The sequence below is a fragment of the Sinocyclocheilus anshuiensis genome, unplaced genomic scaffold, assembly GCF_001515605.1.
Source record: "Sinocyclocheilus anshuiensis isolate Anshui unplaced genomic scaffold, SAMN03320099.WGS_v1.1 scaffold930, whole genome shotgun sequence".
NCBI classification, from domain to species: Eukaryota; Metazoa; Chordata; class Actinopteri; order Cypriniformes; family Cyprinidae; genus Sinocyclocheilus; species Sinocyclocheilus anshuiensis.
This window is the reverse complement of record NW_015539900.1, coordinates 742,482-765,861: the sequence shown is the minus strand read 5'-3', so window position 1 is coordinate 765,861 and position 23,380 is coordinate 742,482. Positions and strand designations below refer to the sequence as shown.

Sequence of the window (23,380 nt, the reverse complement as noted above, 5' to 3'; positions counted from 1 at the left end):
TGACAGAGAGCTCACTACTACCACTCAAGCACATCTGTGCCTGACATGGAGGAAATGCACTCCAGGAAGTGAGATTGAAATCATCACACACACCAGCATACACACAATGTCCTTCTTTGTCTGTGGTGCCTGTGCACCGCCAGCAGAAGTTGAGTGTTTTCACATGAGGCACGCTGGGTTTTCATTCTTCAAGGTGCAGAAGCTCCGTCTGAGCCTTCCAGAGTCTCGAATTTGAAATAACCTCACAGCTGTGTTTAGCCAACAATCACAGAAATTCAAATACATAATACATCAAAACTGGACATTGTGATGGAACCACATGAAATATTTCAATATACTGCACTAAGATACACTCAAGATGTTCATAGTCACAGTCATGACACGATGGTATAGTAATATTTGTAACAGGAATTATGAGTCTAAATATCTTTATTTTAGATTGCATGAAAATAAATAACACAAAAATGTGTCTCCACTGCTCCTTTTGTGATACATTTTTCAAATTCTTCTAAAGCAATAATGATTTCCTGGCCTGCCAGGTTGTTACAGTATCAAATTCTGAACATATGCAGCTTAATATACTGTAAAGCGCAATACACTAATGAGCAGCTTCTGAACACTGATTTAAAAATATGCATACAAAAATATAAACTGTAATATAAGGCCTTTTCTACACATTCGACATGTTCAGACATTAACACTTTTGTGTTTGCATGCACAATTGCCTATTTTGTTTTAAGGAATGCTTTATATCTTTATGTGCTTACAATAGCAAATATATACGTTTTATAAAAACATACAAGAATGAATGTAATGAATAAAATTCACTATATTTACAACACATATATACATGGCATTTACACGCAGAGAAAAAAAATCACGGAGACTTTGTTTTCTCAGGGCCAGATGGTGTCAAAGTCAATGTCTTTTTTTCCTGTTGAGGAGATTTTTCGTGACAGCACTGGCCTAAAATCCAGCCCAGCAAGACCAGCAAACCAAATGCGTGGTAATTACTGGCTGTTATGTTACCAAGAGCTCTATTTCCTTGCATCTGTCCTTGGACGATGGTTTCAAATGACCGCAAACACTCGGAACGCTTTGCCTCCTGAGGGATTCTGTAGGCTAAATGAAAGAATAATGGCCAATATTAATCCAGAACCAGCCGGATAGAAAGATATAGGATTTAAATGCTAGTATGATTCATTAATCACCCTTCAGATACTCATGATACCCTCAAAATGCTATGTAATGAAGCAAAACAAAACCAGACTGCGTAGGTGGTCTGGTTTTATTTTGCAGAGGAGAAGCAGAGTTTATAAGATTAACGTTCAGCCACCCACTAAATAAAATGATTACGTTATCCAACCAAGCTCATATGAAGGGGTATTAGATAGTTTGTCTGAAGACCAGCTGAAGCCAAGAAGGAAAGACCAGCTATACAGCAGTAGCAGCTCAAAAGCTGACTCAACACACTCAGTACCTCTCTGAGGTGATGCCATTCTGGTAGGAGCCCTTGTACTGCTTCCTCTTGTCCACAGGCATTACGTCCAGATAACCTCCTGAGTCACTTCGAATCACCCCTGCGTGGATAGCTGCCCTGCATATACTGGAATTCTGCTCAGTGGGACAGAATAAGGAAAAATGGCTCATTTTCTACTGCAGTGGTAACAGAACAGTGAATTCCTAATAGCTGCAATAGAGCGACCCAGAGGAATATATTATTGTCCTTTTATAGCTTAGGAGTTTATGTTTAAGTATCATCTTTGTTTCAGATGATTCTCCTAAAGTTCATTAGGGGAACAAAAAGAGATTTTTTTTGCATATAATAATAGTATATAGCTATAAAAAAAATGTGGATAGTTTTAGTTAAATTAAGTTGAAGCAGAGAAAAATACAAAGCAAATTGTAGCAGTTTGAGATCTCTTTTGAAACTTTAGGGGAGGAACATGTGAAATTACTATGGTCTGTTTCTCAGACGAATCTGAGAAGCAGAAAACTTTGAAAAAAGTCTCTATTTGCTCTCCATTTCATCTCATTATAGGCTAGGAGAAACAACTGAGGTATTCAAGAGATCTCTTATAATATTTCCTGTGGGAATCAGTAATATTTGCACTGGATTTGGAAGCATTTTTAGCATTTTTTAATTTTAATCTATTTTAACTTGAGCATCATGTTTTTTTAACCATGTGTCATGTGTGAGATGATGGTCACATGGTTCATCTAACACTTTTACATGAAAAAATAATGTAAAATCAATGCAATGTAATGAAAAAAAATGTGTTCTGTGTGAACGGCCCCTTAAAGGGATAGTTCACCAAAAAATGAAAATGACCCCTTGAAATACTCACCCTCAAGCCATCCTAGGTGTATATGACTTTCTGCTTTCAAACGAATACATTCAGAGTTATATTAAAACATGTCCTGGCTCTTCCAAGCTTTATAATGCCTTATAATGCTACGCCTACATCCTACGCCATCCGCTGGAATGCCACTCTGTCATGAACGCGCATATGACAGCTAGCAGAAACTAGAGATTACAGTATATAAAGTTTTAAATATGGATATTTTTCTTACACAAATGCATCGATTCGCTATTAACCCCGTGTTTAGCACTTTTTATGATGGATGGATGCACTTTATTGGACTTCTATTGGACTATTGAATATCAACAGCCATTCGCTGCAATTATAAAGCTTGGAAGAGCCAGTACATTTTAAAATAAAACTCTGATTGTATTCGTCTGAAAGAAGAAAGTCATATACATATAATATACATATAATGGCTTGAGGGTGAGTAAATCATGGGCTAATTTTAATTTTTGTGTGAACTATCCCTTTAAATGGCATGAAGACTTACATCTGAATAATAGCGGGTTCCGATTACTCGGGCATAGCTGTCGTACAAGCAATTACGAGGACAATACAACCTGAAAAAAACACATCTTGTTAGCTGTTGTGCTATTAATAACAAATTTATTGCATAGTATTTTGTGTAATCCATCAAGATTATTTTTGTTACAAAGTAAGCTTACCTGGGACAATGCCGGACTGGTTTCTTGAAAGGGCAGAATTGTGCCACCGTAGTATCACAATTAACTGCTTTCACTGGAAGTCATAAAACATTTATTAAATTTATATTCTGAAACTGAAAGTTTATCTCATTAAAAATAATCACATGTGCACTTACCTGGAACATTTGATACGGTGAAGGCATTGGCACTCTGATTTTTCCTGAGGAATTGCATGGAAAATGTGAGAACATTGTTGAACCCACATCCAGCAGCATGAAACGTATGGGTTCTGTGACTTACGCCAGAGTCTGAACTCCATTTTTGAAGGACATTGAGAATCGTTGCCTTCTGCCCACCCTTGTGACATCCAGCCAGCCTCCATCATCATCTATTATTCCAGCATGCAAGCCACTACCACAGATGCTGGATTGCTGGAAAAACAGCAACATTAATGAGAGAGACCCTGAGCTGACCACAATCCGTCCAAAATTAGATATAGCATTTAAATATACGTAAATGGAAAATTTTTGTAAATCTGTGCAACATCAGCAACATTAATGAGAGAGACCCTGAGCTGACCACAATCCGTCCAAAATTAGATATAGCATTTAAATATACGTAAATGGAAAATGTTTGTAAATCTGTGCAACGTAAATCTGTGCGATGCCACATTGATAAAAATAAAATGCAAAGCGAATGCATTTACCTACCATGTCATAATGACCCGATCCAATTACTTTTCCATAGTTGTACAAGCAGCCTGGTGGGCATTCGTACCTGATTAAAGATTTACCAGACATGAAATTATTCATAGTAGAATGACCAAATCACATTTGTTTGTAGCTGATGTGCGAATCCACCCATTTTACCTCTTACAAGTAGTTCCTTTGCACTGATCACGTAATCTAATATCACATGCTACTTGCTGAGCTGCAAAAAATAATAGTAGATGTCAATATATAAACACAGGAGTGCAGTTTTTTTTTTCAGTTTTTTTTTTTTCAGAATATAAGAGAACATACATTCAGTATCTATGCAAACATACTTTCTGACGGCACCCAGTAAAGACTTTACAGCCCTGTCCAGTTAAGTCAACCAATGAAATTTATCTTGAGTCAGCCAGTGAAGTTATCTTACACATCTGGGAAATACTGATGACTTCGTTCCTCTCAATGTTCTCATTGGGAGAAGGTGTCGGGGTCTCATCTCTGTAGTGGGTGTCGTGGTTTCGAACTGGCTCGGGTTCTGGTTCAATATAGTTATTTTCCTCTGTCTCAGGGGTGTAATGATAATGACTTCCATCATCTGAAGAGAGCACAATTTAATTACATTTTTCAAATGATTCAGGACCTACAGCCTTCACATGTTAGCTAAATGTTGTTTTCTTATCTAGTTTAGGGATGTCACACATATTTTAATCAAATGAACTGTGTAATACGTCATAATAATTAATCAAATTTGTCATCTCAATATTTGGTCTATATACTATGGTTTAGTACCATTATAGCAGAGATTGTTTCTGCAACCGCCACCATAGCTGGGTGGGCAGGCAGAGCAAGGGGTCCCGTGCTTGTATGGCGCATGTCCCCACCAGTTACCTCTGTGAAATAGATGCCAAATGACAAAAGCTAATAATAGTGCTTTATTAGAATTATATCACACTGCAAATTACAAAAAAAGCTTAACATTCTTACGGGGGAGAGTAATTGCAGACCAGGTACACAGCTTTGGCCCATATCATCCCCCATACATTCATGTTATAGCACACATTGATGGCACAGCCAATTTTGTTGGTTGTGGCCCAAACCAGCTGTGAACAAATCATAATATCGCTATTACTATATAGCATATCTCAACTGATTGCTTGTATCATCGCAAAATGTAAATTGTTAAAACGTGAATGTGGTTTTACCTGTGTGTAATGCGTGCAGACGGGTCCAGAGCATCTGTAGGGGCAGTAAGGGTTACACTCTTGTGGATAGGGGTAGCTGAAATCTCTCACCTCATCATACCAGGCTTGGACATGAAATGTTGGAGGTCTGTCTCTAAAGACAATCATATTTAAAGCAAACAGTTAGTGCACTGTATAAGAACTCAATGAGATGCAATTGGTATTTGATGTGACATCAATATTGTTTTTATCCATTTGTAATACAGCACCTGCCCCAGTGAGCTCCCAGGTTCTGGCCGATCCGGGTCAGTAGGTGAGATGGTCCATGTTCCCACAGACAAGTGTGTGCCCAGTGCTCAGCGCTCCTCTCCAGTTCAGTGTCCCACACCTGTCACAGCGAAGAGCCACAAGCTATATTCATACAGCAGCAGAATATGGTTATCAGTCCTGTATTTGAGTGCCTAATACAGTTGAGTTCACACACAATTTGGTTATTTACAAGAGTGACAACCACCTTCTAATCAAACATTTTTCAAAAGTATTTTCGCGTGAAACTAACTGTACTGGACAATGTCATACCTGTGCGTGTCTTGTGCGTAAAAGATCCAGAATAGTTCAGCCATAAATGAACATTTTGTTATCATTTACTCACCCAACTTTCTTTCTTCAATTGAACATAAAATAATTTTTTTCCATGCAATGGAAGTCATTGGTTACCAAAACTGTTTTGTTATCAATATTCTTCAAAATATCTTCTTTTGTGTTCAGCAGAAGAAAGGAAGTAATACCGGTTTGGACATGAGGGTGAGTAAATTACAGAATTTTCATTTTTGGGTGAACTATCCATTTAAAACACAAAAGCAAATATTTTAAAGGGCAAACGCACGTCAGATTTTGGCAAATTGTTGAACCTGGTTCTGCCTAAAGTATGTACGTCAATGCATGGTTGTTTAGTTCTGTCCAGTAGATTGATACAAATCTACAAGTGGGCCAGTTAGAGTTAAAAACCATAAAGAATTTCTGTTTCACTAACTTGGGACAAAACAAAGCCATATTAAAACTGCCATTAGGGTAAACTCTACTGCTTTAAAGTGATTTGTATGAAAGAATAAGCAGTGTACTGTTCTGCACAGGGTTCTGATTATTTCAATACAGAGCAGCTTAATTTAAAATGACATATGCGTAGTTTGCTGCCCTGTGCTAATCTGTTCTATATGTGTAGAGCTGGTACATTCCATTCCATCAGTCCTCAACAAATACTATTCCTCAACCACCTTGATAACTCTGATCTTTTATCTTGCACAATAAATCACCTGAAAATAGAAGATTCTTACTGTTTACAATGATGTTAATGCGAGCTGTATTAAATATGTTATGTCGTCAACATGTACTTGAAATGTTTACCATAAATGTGAATGTAATATTGCTCTTTCAGGTGCATAAAATTGTAGCAAGCTTTCTGCATCTGAGCAGAACATGCATAGAGATGCAAAGCCCGCTGGTATTTTATGTGGCCTTTGAGACCCGTCTTGACATTGTTTATTTGTTGCGATGCCTAATTTGCTGTTACAGCGACCATCTGGGTGCATTCCAAGGGAGATATGCATCCTCTGTGACTCCCTCTACTTCCCTTTCAGAGTAATTGCCCAGAGGACTGTGTGGCATGGAGGTAGCTAATGTCTCCTCCCCTACCTGCGCCCCACACAAAGACACATTCTGTTAAACATTGCTGGGGGATACAGGGCTCTGGGATTTTACAGATTTAACACTGAATTGTTCAGAGTCCCAGAGCGCCACAGATGTTATCAACTCAAAAGTAATTGTCTAAGAAGAATGTTTTGAAACTCTTCTCTTACAGCTGATTGCAAGTGTCAGTCATATGAAATGATCCATGTGCAGTGCTGAGAAATGCATCATGTATTTTAGGAATAAAGAAGAACTACTGTGTTGTACACTGGACCTAAGAGCTTAAATAAAAGGATGGTCTCTGTTGATTTAGAGCGTTATATTCTATTCTTCTTTGATGTCTGAGTCAATATTTGCCTTCATTGTTGCCAACTGCAATGCAGCGGGACGAAGCAGCAGCTATAGATGGTTCTAAGAAGTAGCAGGTCATATTTGGCCAGAAAGCAATGAGAGGTCTGGCTGAGTGCCACGTACAGTAGGTGAGCCACAGAACATGGGAAGGAGAAGCTGCATTTTGGCCTCCCCGATGGACCTGATGAACTGTTTGTTGTAGACCACAAACTTGACTGTAGTTCAGTGTGTTCTAGTGCATTTGTGCAAAGTGCGGTTATGGTGTGGTACCCAATACTGGTTGGCAGAGCCATGTGATACATTTATAAGCCCCCTCATGACCCCACCAATGTATAAATAGCCTTTTAACTCACAATTCAATGGGAAAGTTGTACTTTAGCATGATTTTACAGGTTTTCACATTTTCAAATATATTTTACTGATTCTTTCTGTGCTTCATGCACATGTAAACTGATTTCAAGTAGGGATGCACAATATATTGGTTCCATGTCAGTTATTGGACGATATCAGAGAATTTTAAATTTATTTGAAATATATTTTCAGATATTGCATATTTAATTTTACGTTTCCATTATTTATTTTTTTGCATTTAGATTACTTGTGCCGTCATCTAACGCTTAATAAATTATACTATTAATAACATTACGAAATCTCAAAGTATTGTATTACATGTATTACATTTTCAAACTCTTTTTTCTAATACTATGATGTTTAAATCTAGCATTGTTTTAGTCTTTTATTTTTTTATTTATTTTGACAAATAATGTACAATTTTAATATTGGCCATGAGATATTAAAAAGTAGACAATTTATTTTTATTCACTATTTGGCAGGTAAAACCAAGTCTGACCCTCGATTTTTGACATTGTGCAGAAAATATATTTTTGTTCATGGTTTGATCATAAGTTAGGAACATGATTCAGTAGAATTGTGACTGATCATCATGTGATCTTACCATGTACTCCATGTTTGAGGCAGGGGGGTACACTTGAGCCCTCAGCTTATTATGTAGGTCAAGAATCAGTTGCATATCGCTCTGTGAAATTGCTCTTTTACCCCTTGACTTGGATTGCCACCACGTCTCATCCTTATCCATGTATTTTTCCAGGATGGCTTCTAAGTGGGTGGCATTGGGAATCACCATGGAAACCACAGTTTGGACAGTCACAAGCAGCACAAACCCACTAAATAAATCTTCATGTCCACACTTCATGTTTCCACAGCTGTCAATTACAAAATCCAAAGTGGTATCTGTCCTCTGCCTGTAAAATCAAAATCATTTTTATCAGATTGAAATAATTTTAATGCACACAAATGTATACTTATATACATTTTTATACAAATTTTTTACATGACGTAATACAACATGATGATTAGTGTGCATTTGCATGGGTGCTCAGAAATAGATCATTCCACACAAGCCTGACTGAAAAGTGCAGTTTTAGCATTTTTACAACTGAGCTGATTGTTTCTCACTTGTCAAAGACTTGTGTACGCCTTTTGCCACGCACATGCAATATTTCATACGGTCGTGTCCTGAATTAAAACTGACCACACAAGTCTTTGAAGTCTATAGCATCTAGTTATATGAGTAACTCTAATGCTACCTTTAAAGAAAGTAATATGATCTTTACTAGACTTGCCATTATAACACTTGTAGTACTTTCAATTCATATGACATATTTTAAAATAAATGTTAAGGGTTATTTATAATGAAAGCATTTTAAGCAGCATTTTACCCTTTGCAGTTCCGCGCGTGGATGTTTATCTCCGGTGCTGATTTGCTGAAATAATTATTCGATGCTGTTTTTGTATTTCAAATACACGTGTCCACCTGTTTTGATCTGCTTGAGGTTTCTTTATGAATGAGTCGTCATGAGTCATTGCGCGGCAAAATAGTGTACTTTCAAATGTTTCAATTTGTGAGGCTGCTTTTCTCATTTATAGTGAACTTTAAGCCACGCCCACAAGCACATCGACACACCCACCCACAGCACAGAAGCACATATACCGGTGAAAATATATGCATAAATACTGGTGCATTCGCTTGTGTTTCTGCTCTGCATATCTAGTCAAAGTCAACGAAGATTTATGCTATTTTTATTTGTGTGCGTGTGGTAGGTAGACCTCCTACAAAGATGGTAAAATCTTACATTTTTGACCTTGTGGGTGCATTTATGGTCCCCATGAGTAAATCTTTACTGTAAACTTTTTTCTTTTTTTTTTGAAAATGTAAAAATCCAGGATTTTTGTGAAGGTTAGGTTTACATGATAGAATTGTATTTTAAAGTTTGTAAAAATCACTATCTATCTATCTATCTATCTATCTAGAACAATGGACTGTACAATATTGAGATACTGTGTCACAGACCAAACAAACACTAGATGGCAGCATTGAGTAATTTTTTTTCAAGCCTTCACTATATGGATAAAATCTTTGAACTCCATGAACTGTCAGAATGCTCTCCACAAACATGAAATTTGAGCTGAACAACTATATGGATTTATTTATGCATAACTGATTCATCTTGAATTTTATGAGAAGCTTAATTTATCAGATAATAATCTGGTATTTCTGGCAAAGTCACATACTTTTAATCCTGTAACCTTAATAAAGAGTTCAAACTTACCTTTAGATGTATACTCTACAATGTGCACATCTGTTGAAGAAGTTGAAAAAGAATGGTCATTTCAATGTATCTGTTGGCCAGGAAGGCCTTCAGCAGGCCCAGTTAATGTATGCAGTGATTTTGACCTATATTTTGCTGAGGGAGCTGGGTTGTTATGTTTGTTATTTGGTGGTGGTGAGGGGGAAAGTCTTTCAGTTTCTTTCTGCTTACATCCATTGCCAATATTGATGGTCTGCAAAACAAAACAAAAATAAGGGTGTGTTGTTGTTTTTTCCCTGTGTAAACATACTATTGGTTCACTATTTCTCATATTTCAGCTTAATCAAGACACAGAAATGCTGAGAATGTTTTCACCAGATCAGTCTTGCACAGCGATCAGGAATATTTTCAGGTTACTCAAAATTTGAGGCCTGCAGATCTTTGGACAGCTCTGAATTTTTCATTAGAAACAGAACAGAAAGGCATATATTAAGCTACACAAGAGGTAAACAAAAAATAAATAATACAAAAGAAAATCTGGAAAGTGGATGAGCAATGCAACGCTGCAAAACTGTCCAGGAATACTGGAACCACTTAGCTTCATAGACAAACGTTTACACAATCAATAAAGGTCATGTAGTGCAGCATCCTCTGAAAGACAATGAGCAACATGTGCCAGGAAAATCTTAGAAATGTGTTTACAAATGAACTCAATACATCTCTTGAATTCGAAGAAATGTCAGTGTATATTTGCAAAAGCAATATTTTAAATGCAGTGTCAACCTCATGTAAACTGTACCCCAAAACCAATACTCATAAGTAGCAAAGACTTCTTTATTAGTATATTTTCAGCACAAAAACTGCATATTGGGCTGAAATAAATAATCTCAGTGCAATATGTGCTATCCTGTGTGTAGGGAGATTTAAGGGCATGTGATCTATACCTATCCCTTATTTAAAATTAAAAAAAAGAAGGCAACAATACCGCTACTATAAGCTGGGAATGAAGAACTAATGTCAGTTAATAACTATCTCAGTGAGCCACCAATTGAAAGAACGGGTTGCCTGTTTATTCTGGCACAAAAAAAATATTGAATACAAATTTATATGAGATTATACAATCATTTATTCATTCAATCAATCATTCCAGAGAACTATAAAATGAGGATGTGGAGTTGGGCAAGGTCACAATCTGAGGTCATGTAAGCGTAACCATAGCAATGTTACTGTTCAGCAAACATTATGTAAAGTGAATCAAATTCAGAGTAACAATTCTTGTCATAGAAGAGCACCATTTCATGATCATTTATCATGGATTGCCAATATAAGTAAAAGCATCACGCACACAACAACATAAAATAAAGGAAACACATATGAAAAATGTTCTTGACCAAATAAAAATGCTGAAAATACATTTAACATTATCATTACAAAAACCTTGGAGTGGTTTTTGGTACTGAAAATGCACGGACAGATTCATTACCAAAAATAGCTTGAATGTTTTATGCTAAGTACCTTGGAAAAACCCTGATGAAACAGATTTTTTTTTAAATAAAGAAATACATGTGTATAAAAGTGGAATATAAACAGTTATATAGAGTGATCAGCACAGACTTGCTCTGTGCACCAGAAGAAAATAGAATGAATCTATTCATGAGCATCAATGTGATGGCTGATTCTAAAAGTCACGTTAAAGGGTTAGTTCACCCAAAAATGAAAATTCTGTCATTAATTACTCACCCTCGTGTTGTTCCAAACCCATAAGACCTTCGTGCATCTTCGGAACACAATTTAAGATATTTTTGATGAAATCTGACACGTGACGCGAGTGTGTGGCGGCGCTGACCCAGATCTGGCGTAATGATGTCATCACGCCGGATCTGAGTCAGCGCCGGCGCCGCCACACGCTCGCGTCATGGTACTGTCGTGAACGCGCATCCAAAGTGATGCAGTAGAGACGAAAATGTGGAATAAAGTCGTTATTTTTGTTTTCTTTGCGCAAAAAAGTATTCTCGTAGCTTCGTAACTTTACAGTTGAACCACTGATGTCACACGGACTACTTTGTCGATCATCTTGGTACTTTTCTGGACCTTGAACGTGGTAGTTACCTTGCTGTCTATGGGAGGGTCAGAGAGCCCTCATATTTCATCAAAAATATCTTAAATTGTGTTCCGAAGATGAACGAAGGTCTTACGGGTTTCGAACAACAAGAGGGTGAGTAATTAATGACAGAATTTTCATTTTTGGGTGAACTAACCCTTTAAGATTGTGTTAACATTAGCACCATTTCTGGAATCGACAGTATCACATACAAAAAAGCAGATATCTGCTGTACAAAATCAATATAGATTTAAAAGATCCGAGATGTAGATGAATTTGTTTCTTCATCTGAACAGATTACATCACTTGCTCACCAATGGATCCTCTGCAGTGAATGGGTGCCGTCAGAATGAGAGTACAAACAGCTGATATAAATATCACAATAATCCACAAGTAATGCACATGACTGAAGTCCATCAATTAACATCTTGGAAAGTGAAAAGCTGCATGTTTGTTAGAAACAAATCCATTATTAAGGCTTTTAATTTTAAAATGGGGTTTCTAGCAAAAAATACCCATAATCCATAATAACGCTTCCTTAAGTAAAAAAGTAATTCCCCTGACCTCTCATTCAAAATCCACTGACATATTTGTTTAGAACTGCTTTAGACTATTTTTGCTTGTAAACGATGCTTGATCGGTGCGTATTTCATTTCTGATACAGACACAGATTCTGATTTTTCACTGGAAAATGCAATATTTTGGATAGAGGACTCCTATTTTAACCAGAAGCAAGTCTTTTTAAAAATCTTGATGAATTTGTTTATTAAAAAAACACAGGTTTTCATGTCACAAGATGTTTTGATCCAATGGAGTCATGTGGATTACTTGTGGATTATCATGATGTTTTTATCAGCTGTTTATACTCTCATTTTGATGGCACCCATTCGCTACAGGGGATCCATTGGTAAGCAAGTGATGTAATGCTAAATTTCTCCAAATCTGTTCTGAGAAAGAAACAAACTAATCTAAATCTTGGATGGCCTGTTTTTTCATTTTTGGCTGAACTATTCCTTTAAACATATGACAGACATCTTATTTAAACCAGTACATGAAGTTTGAGTTGATGGCAGGAAAGCACATGTTGTTGCTGCATGAACCTCCGTAGCTTGGAGGACAGGCTGAGCATGGCACACCGACTCTGTAAGGTGCCTCACCAATCCAGTTGCCCCTGAAAAATAGGACTGTTTTAAAAATATACCACAAAGATGAGCATGCATAACACCTTAGTCATGTGCTGGCATTATCAGACTGAGAAGGGTACACTCTGTGCTCTTGTTGGGTGTAATATCTGGCAAGAGCTGCATTAACAGATAAAAACATGACTAACTTTGGAGAATAATTGCAGACCAAGTAAGTTGCCTCCCTCCACACAGCGCCCCACACAACCATATTGTAACAGGTTTGGATGGCACATCCAACTCTGTTTGATGACGCCCACACCATCTGTAACATTCAGAGAGCGTCAGACATTTTACTGTTTGCTTAATCTGAATTATGACTTGCAACCAAACTCACTTGTGTGTAATGTGTGCACATGGGTCCGTAACAGCGCATCGGGCAGCGAGGATTGCAGTCATGTGGGTATGGAAACACATAATCCCTGACCTCATCATACCAAGGTTTAACAAGCTGAAGAATGGAGCGGTAACTGGCAGGAGCAGAAACAATTTGGGTGCAATTTAGAAAATGAGAGAGAAAAAACAAGAAGCATTATCCACTGGACAGCATTCAAAACATGAAATTCTGGTCTGGCCCATTGCCTTGAGTCTTCTTCATTGTTTGTAATTGGATAATGCTGCCAAAGTGACATTTCAAGCCATTAAATTAGCACAATTCTTCTTTATTCCAAGAATAATAAAGATCTGAGAGTTAGTTCTATCATTAGCAAACAACTGTTCACCTGCAAGACTTACTTGCCAGTTCGGACTGAGAGGTTTTGACCCAGATATCGAAGAAGGTAAGGAGGTCCATGTTCCCAAATACACATGGCTGCCCAAGCTTCTGCTGACCTGGCCAGGCCTTCATCCCAAACCTAAAACAATATAACAACAGAGTTAATTGTGTGGAGTAATAATTAAATAATATTTTACGATTTTTACTATGCAGGAAATCGTACCCATGCGTGTCAAATAATAAGATGGCATTTAATCATGCACACACACTCATGTTATGTCCACATGAAATCAAGACAGTGTGATTGTAAAATTCTGTGTACAATAAATGAACAAGTATTTTATACCTTTTAAACTCAAACGTAAATTTATCGTTGGGATTAAATGGCTTGAGGCTATTATAATAGGCTTTTATAACATTTTACTGTATCCAGCAGGAGGAGCTGTCGAATGATATAAATGCAGCACCGCAAATCAATCTAATAAGCTTTTTATAGTTTTGCTATTGAGAGGTAAAATGCTGCATACTGTTTCTTTGGAAAGATGGAAAGATGAGAGGGATGAGTTGGTTGCTTACCATATACTCCATGTTGGCTGCAGGTGGGAAAACATTCGCTCGCACCTTGTTGTGATAGTCCAGAATAGCTATCATGTCACTTTGCGAAATGTACCGTTTTCGCCTTGATTTGGGCATGGATGCTAATCCGTCAGTCCCCATTTCCGATTTATTGATAGTGATATTGGTTCTGGTGAGCGTTTCAGTCGCATTTCTGATAATCCAAGCGCTCCCATCACTGGCTATGAGTAATAGCAGCAAGTCGGTAAAAAAGTTGATGCTCTTCATCCCTTGTTGGTAAATAATCAGTGATTATCTGCAAATAAAATAATACTCATGAACATTTACGTCTCAAAAAGAAGACAAAGATCGAAAAATATGATATTTGAAAGATTTAAAATTACATATTAAGTATATAAAAAGTTTATAAATGTGTATATGTTTTCTGCATCGACATCGTACCGTTGAAGTGTTCGTATCTGTTTGAGTGTGCGGTGAAGCAGCAGCTCCGCGAGTCTCAGTTATCCTGATGGAGATCTCTCATGCTGTCCACTGCTGCCTCTGGCTTTTATACTGTGCTGCTGTGATCCAGGAGGCAAACGCAAGGTGCTCTGCTACCCGCCGGTTACCTGAACAGGGCACGTTTCCAGCCAGCATGAGGCCAGCGCACTATCTTACACTCTTTGTATAGGCTACTGTTTTAATAGTAGTAATAGTGAAAGTCTCCCATTCATGTCCTAATCAAACTGTGCGTGTGTGTGTGTGTTTTTTTCATTATGAACACTGCTTCTTAACTAAGAAATGCATGAATGGACAATTGTTGTCATAAATGACGCCATATTGAAGTCAACGAGGATGAAAACGAAGCTGGCACGCATATAAAGTCCTAGACGTAATTTTCACAGCACACAGAATAGAAAATTTGTAATTAATAAAATATTATGTAGTAGTATGATTTTATATATATATATATATATATATATATATATAGCCTACAATGTAGCCTATATAAAAAGTAATAAATGACATAAAGCATAGCCATTCTTTGTGGAGATTAAAAGCTTTAATGGACATAGCTAACTTTTCTCAGTGTAGTTAACAGCTTAGGTGTAGAAAGTCAGTGAGATATGGTTTTTGTATTATATATGTTTTTTTATTTTCTTATTCATTATACAGATACACTTGTTCAGTGTTTAAATCCAAAGAGCTCTTTTGCCAGCATGTGTGTACAGCCAAGTTAAGAAGCCCTTCAGAGGCATATCGTTTTCCTTGGCAGGTGGAAGCTGAGTAAGAGCAGCGTGACGCACATATGACCACACTCCCCCTTCAACTCTCCTCCCTTCTTCCGCTGAACTGTGAATTTGCAGGTTTTCTTGGAATTGAGTGTTACTGCTTATGCATTCTTCGGTCCAGAAGGGAGATGTTTACTATGTCCAAGCAGTAATTCGCCCTAAGTTAGAAAGGTTTAGCTTTTGGGTAAAATAAAGGAAATATCTGGCATTATATCATGTCTTTGTAAACTTTTCAGTGGGTCTTCTCGCCACTGGGCCTACACTCTTAAAAATAAAGGTGCTTCACGATGCCATAGAAGAACCTTTTTGTCTAAATGGTTCCATAAAAAACCTTTAACATCTGAAGAACCTTTCTGTTTCACAAAAGGTTCTTTGTGGCGAAGAAGGTTCTTCAGATTATACAAAGGTAAGAGAGAGATGGTTCTTTAAAAAACCTTTGACTAAATGGTTCTTTGTGGAACCAAAAATGGTTCTTCTATGGCATCGCTGCATGTGAAAAACCTTTTAAGCACCTTTATATTTAAGAGTGTAATAATGGTTATATGTTTAAAGACAAGCCTTTCTAGGGACTTGATATGCAAATTAGCATATGATGTATTCTCTGTGTGCAATGCATTTTTCAGTTTTTTGGCTGGAGTCATAGTTTTTTTGTGCTGTCCCTAAATGAATTAGCGTATCGTTAGGTATCCAAACCTGTTGCTGTTGCAACCCTATTTAAACACCCCTGAACCAGCTAATCAAGGTCTTCAAGACTCACTAGAAACTTCCAGGCAAGTGTGCTGTTCATTACAAAGAATTGAGGCAGAAATCATGCCAATTTATATCATTCTATACAGTGATAACGGCTATATCGATTAGCATTGCAGTTTAAACTTTATTCTTATAAAAATACCCGAGATGGCTTGAAGACCACAGATAAAACCATATGTTGTCGCAGTCATTGTTTATTTTATTCATGCTTCATCAGTAAAACGTCTATCTGCATGTTATTCAGCTACTAGGCTACAATATATTTATTATTATGTTTATTCTTAAATACTCAGCTTTGTATATTATAGTGAAATTGTGTTATTACAAAAGTAATATTCCTTATTTTGTTTAATGATTTTATTTAGAAATAATAACCATAATGATTATTACTTTTATTGATATATAAAAACAACATTTTTGGACAAATTGTGCGGCCCTACAAGTACAGCAAACCTGGTGTTTCTTTTTTAATTTATTAATAATTTTGGGCCTTTTCTCCAAATAAAGAAAATGTTTGTCTGAAACCCATAAGGTTTGGATTTTGTGTGCCCTGTATAGAACATTAATGTAAAAACATTCAGTGTCTGCAGCACCAGTGTGACCTGTACAGACCATTCATGTAAAAACATTCACTGTCTGCAGCACCAGTGTGACCTGTACAGACCATTCATGTAAAAACATTCACTGTCTGCAGCACCAGTGTGACCTGTACAGACCATTCATGTAAAAACATTCACTGTCTGCAGCACCAGTGTGACCTGTACAGACCATTCATGTAAAAACATTCACTGTCTGCAGCACCAGTGTGACCTGTACAGACCATTCATGTAAAAACATTCACTGTCTGCAGCACCAGTGTGACCTGTACAGACCATTCATGTAAAAACATTCACTGTCTGCAGCACCAGTGTGACCTGTACAGACCATTCATGTAAAAACATTCACTGTCTGCAGCACCAGTGTGACCTGTACAGACCATTCATGTAAAAACATTCACTGTCTGCAGCACCAGTGTGACCTGTACAGACCATTCATGTAAAAACATTCACTGTCTGCAGCACCAGTGTGACCTGTACAGACCATTCATGTAAAAACATTCACTGTCTGCAGCACCAGTGTGACCTGTACAGACCATTCATGTAAAAACATTCACTGTCTGCAGCACCAGTGTGACCTGTACAGACCATTCATGTAAAAACATTCACTGTCTGCAGCACCAGTGTGACCTGTACAGACCATTCATGTAAAAACATTCACTGTCTGCAGCACCAGTGTGACCTGTACAGACCATTCATGTAAAAACATTCACTGTCTGCAGCACCAGTGTGACCTGTACAGACCATTCATGTAAAAACATTCACTGTCTGCAGCACCAGTGTGACCTGTACAGACCATTCATGTAAAAACATTCACTGTCTGCAGCACCAGTGTGACCTGTACAGACCATTCATGTAAAAACATTCACTGTCTGCAGCACCAGTGTGACCTGTACAGACCATTCATGTAAAAACATTCACTGTCTGCAGCACCAGTGTGACCTGTACAGACCATTCATGTAAAAACATTCACTGTCTGCAGCACCAGTGTGACCTGTACAGACCATTCATGTAAAAACATTCACTGTCTGCAGCACCAGTGTGACCTGTACAGACCATTCATGTAAAAACATTCACTGTCTGCAGCACCAGTGTGACCTGTACAGACCATTCATGTAAAAACATTCACTGTCTGCAGCACCAGTGTGACCTGTACAGACCATTCATGTAAAAACATTCACTGTCTGCAGCACCAGTGTGACCTGTACAGACCATTCATGTAAAAACATTCACTGTCTGCAGCACCAGTGTGACCTGTACAGACCATTCATGTAAAAACATTCACTGTCTGCAGCACCAGTGTGACCTGTACAGACCATTCATGTAAAAACATTCACTGTCTGCAGCACCAGTGTGACCTGTACAGACCATTCATGTAAAAACATTCACTGTCTGCAGCACCAGTGTGACCTGTACAGACCATTCATGTAAAAACATTCACTGTCTGCAGCACCAGTGTGACCTCTACAGAACATTAATGTAAAAACATTCAATGTCTGTAGCACCAGTGATATATGCAAAAAAAAGCTAACATACAGCCCTGGTATGATATTTATTGGTTTTACTGGAGGAAAAATAGGAAAATAACAGACAATAAAATTGGTGTCTAATGATTAAGTACTAGTATCTAATGAATAAGTACTAGTAACTTTACAAAAGACACTAGTACCTAAAGAATAAACACTAGTACCTAAAGAATAAGCACTAGTAGCTAAAGAATAAGCACTAGTACCTAATGAATAAGTACTAGTACTTAATGGAAAAGATACTAGTATCTAAAAAATAGGTACTAGTACCATGAAAATAGATACTAGTATGGCTTATAGATTAAATGTTAAAACGGCTTGCCATAGTGCTGGAGCTGGTTGGAGCTAAACTCTGAAGGACATTCATCCCTCCAGGAGCAGGATTGGATACCCCTGAAATAAACCAATAATAATATGAGTGGATTATACATTGAGAGGATCTTGTTGGATCTCATAACAAGGCCCAGGACAATGTTTCTATATAATACCCTCAATTATAGCCTTAATAAAATGGACAAATGTTATTTCAAAACTACTTGTTCAGTTTTGCAGAAAGGCACTTCAATAACTTCAATAGTATTTGATTTGTAATGGAGGAACCATTTGGGCTGTTTTTGAGTTTAAGTATACATTTCACACAGACTGAGCTTCACCAGTAGTAAAATGATACGAAAATGCAAGCTTTTGCATATTTTTATGTATGTTGGCCTAGTATTATGCTGATTAAATTCATTATTACCTTATGAATTAATATTTGTTAATTTTACAATGCATATTCAAATTTAGTGGACAAGTACTGTTCAGCTACAACTAAAGAGTAGGAGAAATAAAAAAAGAAGGTCTACTGCCAAACCATCCATAACCTTGCTGAGCGTTTGTGTGCTCCACCCTATGATGTTCTTGCAAACTGGAAACTCATAGTCAAAGAATAACGACTTTATTACCCTGCGCCCTGTTTAGGAGGTAATACCGTCCCAGTGAAACGTCCAACTGACAACCCTGTAATCAGAGGACCAGTTCAGTCAAGCCAATGGATTCTTGAAATAACTACTGTTTATATTCTTTAAAATATTATTTTCACAAACCTGCTTATATGACTTGTATTCTCCGAGTTCTCCAGCAATTAAAAGTAAAAAATTACACATAGCCACTCTTGCTATGTGCATATGCATTGGACCTATTTATTTAATTTTCATTATTTTCCATGTCTTATATGGTCAATCACACATTCAAAACTACTCTAGTAAATAAAAACCACTACAGTAAAAAAACATTACAAAAAGAAGAAACAAATGACCGTGATTAATATATACAGGTGTGTGCGTGCATGTGTAGATGCATTTTGATCGAATGATTCATCAAGATTCAATCCATCTTGAAATGCAGAACTGAACATTTTTGTCTGGAAAAAAATTATGACAAGACACATACTATTAAATTATTCTTTAGGGAGCCATGAAAATCTGAAACAGGAACATTGTGTTCATTCACCTTCTATCACATGCAGAACCAGACAGCATTTGTTCATTACCATCACTAAACAGTCCATATAAAGTGAGTTTTTTGTCTGGTCACTTTTTTTTTTTTTTAAATAAAGAACATTGTGAATAAAAAGCGTTTCAAACGTACAGTTCAAAAGTTTAGGATCATAAGCAAATGTTTTTGAAAGAAGTCTTTACTATGACTGCTTTTATTTGCATTTTATTTATTCAAAAATACCATAAAAGTGTAATATTGTGAAATACTTTCACAATGTAAAATAACTGCCTTCAATATATTTTAAAATGTTTTTAAAATTTTGAATTTATTCCTGTGATGGCAAAGCTGAAATCTCAGTAGCCATTACTCCTTCATTGTCACACGATCCTTCAGATATCACTTTAATATGCTGATCTGGTGCTCAAGAAACATTGCTTACTGTCAGTGTTAAAAACAGTTGTGCTGCTTGATATTTCTGTGTAAACCGTAATGCATTTTCAGGATTCTTTGATGGATAGAATGTTCAAAAGAACAGCATTTATTTGAAATACAATTCTTTTATAACATTATAAATGTATTGACTGTCACTTTTGATCAACTGAATTCATCCTTGCAGAAAAAAAAAATTCATTTCTTAAAAATAAATAAATACTGTAAACAAATCAATTCTTACTGACCCCAAACCTTTGAATGGTAGTGTTCATTTCACAAGTTACAATGACCCTACAAGCAGTTTGGAAAATAAATGGTGGATGAAAAAGGGATCTTTTGTGACCCAAACAAAAATCCATTTGCATCACAAAATGGAGTACATATTTCTTCTCTAAAAACATCTGTCACCTGATTGAATAACTTGTGGGATAAATGAGGCATTAGTCAGACAGAAAGAAAGACCAACAGATCATTTGAACCGGTGATGGTTATCACAGACAAATTTACAACTTCATTTGTTAAAAAATATGTCTCATTGTAATATAACTGCGACAGGGTGATGTGTTCCTTGACAAAAATCAAAGATCATCCTAAATACATTTATTCTTTAGAGAGCTTTGTTGCATAAGTTAGGGTGGCCGTTTGTTAATGTTACAAATGATTTGTGAAATAATGCAACATTTCTGTAGATGATGTGCCAAAACATTGTTGGAGTCCACCAATTGTTGTTTGATCTCAAATCAATTTTGTTGAAAAAAGAACATGTGTTTAGCAAAAATACAATATTAAGTCATCTTTAACAGGACTTATTAAAGGGGTCATATGATGCTATTTTAAAGATCATTATTTTGTGTATTTGGTGTAACAGAATATGTTGACATGCTTTAATGTTCAAAAAACACATTATTTTTCAAATAATATACATTATTGTAGGTCCTCTATGCCCCGCCTCTCTTAAACACGTCATTTTCAAAAGCCCCCTCCTCTGACCCAGCGCATTGTGATTGGCCGAACACCACAAGCACGCGTCGGAAATGTAACGCCCTTACCATAATCACGAGCGTCAGCTTTCAAAGTAAATATCAAGATTATATCATTATATATCAAGTTAATAATGTCTTTAGTTTTACCATCAGTTCAAGTTAGGTAGGCGTGGCTGACTCTTAACTTTTATAAAGAATTACTCTTTGGATTTGAGACTTTAGTCTTTTGCAACTTTACAGATCTTCTTTATGCACCAAGAGCTTGTAACACTCCAAAGAGAAAGCAAAAATTTAAATCGCATCATATGACCCCTTTAAACTAAAGTTCAGCTGAACATTCTCTTTCACATTAAAATGTATTAATCAAAAATAAAATGTAATCAAATTTTTAAGTCTGTACATCATTAATGATTTATTAAATGGATTTGCAATCAAAACCAATACATCAATATGGTACAGCACATGCTATCATTGGCCTAAAACACAAGACTATTTCATGCTATGTAATGGTGCAATGGGTTCTTGCACTCAAAACCTGAACTGTATGTCCAGGGGAGCTGTCACTGCAATACATGTAATGTAAAAAGTTTGGAAAAAAGAACTATGACAGTCCTGACAGCTTGTAATGAAAAACATTTAACTAAAAAAACATTTGTCAACATGCACTCAAAGAGTGTGTTGGCCATGGCAAACAATCTTATGTGTCTGATATTTGCTTAATCAAATACATCTCCATATTCTCTGAATAGTCTTGTTGCAGAATTTCAAAACATCTGACATCATTTCTTGCCTCATTGTTTACTTGCTAACAATTGGGCTCAGATTAGACTCAAGGATGAGGGAGAAACTAGCTTAACAATTCTAGTAACAATCCTAGTGAATCCTTGCTTTCATGTTATTGACATAAGATTATGTCAGAGTAGGGAGGGGAAAACAGCCATTCTCCCCTGAAGGAAACTTCAAGCACAACAACCCTCTCAGTACTCCATAAAGCACTGGACTATGGAAAAGTGATTGAAGACCTTGATTACTATCATGAGTCACTATCATGAGTCACAATTTTCTTGAACACAAAGCAAACCTCTAATGCACTCACTTAAAGTGCTACACTGTTTATAGGAAGATCATATCATCATTGTAATATACTGTCACGATGCACACACACACGAGGAACGAGGAGACGGGATCGGGAGCCCTCCCTGGGCTTAACCGGGGATCGGGAGCCCTCCCTGGGCTGACATCGGAAACAGGAGCCCTCCCTGGGCTGACATCGGAAACAGGGGAGATCGAGGCGAGCTAGGGCGGCGACGCGAGCTGCAATTTCCATCGCCGCGGGGAGGAAAAACCAGGAAACAAAAAAACTTGCAAAAAACACAGAAATTAAACACGGGGAAGGGATGCCGCTTACTGTTTGGTCCGCTGTTCTATCACGATGCACACACACGAGGAACGAGGAGACGCTGGAAAATACTTTACCAAGACTTTATTTTCAGGAACCAAGGGAGATGAACTCAGGAAGATGTTTAACAGCAGACAGAGAACTTGAGACTGGGAACACTATTTATACACACAGGAGGAGGGGATGACGAGACACACCTGGGAGCAATGAAACATCAAGGGAAACACCTGGGACAAATGAACTAAACTAATCAGGACAGGAACAGGAAACTAACCAAATTAGGGCATGGGAAGGCACATGGGGAGCAGGACACACACAAAACATGGAACAGAGTCTGACATATACACTTTTTGGCTATTTATTAATGTGTGAGATTTATGAGCACTGTAATAAAAACAACTATATTTCAAATTAAGCACATTAATGTCTATAACTAGAGTTAAAGCTCATGAAGCACTGTTGGGAGATCACCAAAATACATCCTCTGGAGTCTCTATGCCGAAAAATTCATTAACACTAATATATTTCCTTTAAAGGGGTCATAGATATCGTCCTCTTTTGGAAGGCCAAACAAAGTAGTTTCGCTTCCACAACGAAACACACAGTGCCTTCACGACATGGCGGCGGCGGCAACAACAGTACTACAGCGAGAATTAAAGTTATGCCTTCTTTCTTGGGCGGCGTTATGCAAATCTTCCCACATTGTGACGTAGACGTGGGGGCGTGTTAGAACGAGCTGTTTTAGGTAGGCGTGGTTGACTCTTAACTTTTATAAAGAATATCTCTTTGGATTTGAGACTTTAGTCTTTGCAACTTTACAGATC

At 37.2% G+C, this 23,380-nt stretch overlaps 2 protein-coding genes across 2 annotated transcripts; both read right to left on the bottom strand.

Annotated features, from left to right (window-relative positions):
- Positions 1-476: 476 nt before the first annotated feature.
- Positions 477-8,831, bottom strand: LOC107686081 (cysteine-rich secretory protein LCCL domain-containing 1-like). The gene is made up of 15 exons (XM_016482918.1): positions 8,678-8,831; positions 7,894-8,200; positions 5,171-5,289; positions 4,923-5,055; positions 4,705-4,820; positions 4,510-4,610; positions 4,148-4,315; positions 3,880-3,940; positions 3,721-3,787; positions 3,311-3,441; positions 3,187-3,230; positions 3,032-3,104; positions 2,857-2,926; positions 1,481-1,614; positions 477-1,122 (listed from the first exon to the last, which is right to left on the bottom strand). Exons 2-15 carry the CDS (start codon positions 8,149-8,151, stop codon positions 1,071-1,073), a joined length of 1,527 nt encoding a protein of 508 aa, XP_016338404.1. The 5' UTR covers positions 8,152-8,200; positions 8,678-8,831; the 3' UTR covers positions 477-1,070.
- A 3,812-nt stretch (positions 8,832-12,643) lies between these two features.
- On the bottom strand, positions 12,644-14,387 carry LOC107686080 (peptidase inhibitor 15-like). The gene is made up of 5 exons (XM_016482917.1): positions 14,121-14,387; positions 13,565-13,683; positions 13,167-13,299; positions 12,979-13,094; positions 12,644-12,819 (listed from the first exon to the last, which is right to left on the bottom strand). Exons 1-5 carry the CDS (start codon positions 14,385-14,387, stop codon positions 12,684-12,686), a joined length of 771 nt encoding a protein of 256 aa, XP_016338403.1. The 3' UTR covers positions 12,644-12,683.
- Between the last annotated feature and the right edge of the window lie 8,993 nt (positions 14,388-23,380).

What these genes read in the sequence shown, in the direction of transcription:
- LOC107686081 (XM_016482918.1), bottom strand. Translation starts at nt 8,151, where the DNA reads ATGAAGTGTGGACATGAAGATTTATTTAGTGGGTTTGTGCTGCTTGTG. An exon ending in GTCTGCAATTACTCTCCCCC is followed by an intron (nt 4,611 to 4,704) that starts GTAAGAATGTTA and finishes TCTATTTCACAG; the next exon opens with AGGTAACTGGTGGGGACATG. An exon ending in CATCAGTATTTCCCAGATGT is followed by an intron (nt 3,941 to 4,147) that starts GTAAGATAACTT and finishes TATTTTTTGCAG; the next exon opens with CTCAGCAAGTAGCATGTGAT.
- LOC107686080 (XM_016482917.1), bottom strand. Translation starts at nt 14,387, where the DNA reads ATGAAGAGCATCAACTTTTTTACCGACTTGCTGCTATTACTCATAGCC. An exon ending in TGTGCACACATTACACACAA is followed by an intron (nt 13,095 to 13,166) that starts GTGAGTTTGGTT and finishes TGAATGTTACAG; the next exon opens with ATGGTGTGGGCGTCATCAAA. An exon ending in GTCTGCAATTATTCTCCAAA is followed by an intron (nt 12,820 to 12,978) that starts GTTAGTCATGTT and finishes CCTATTTTTCAG; the next exon opens with GGGCAACTGGATTGGTGAGG.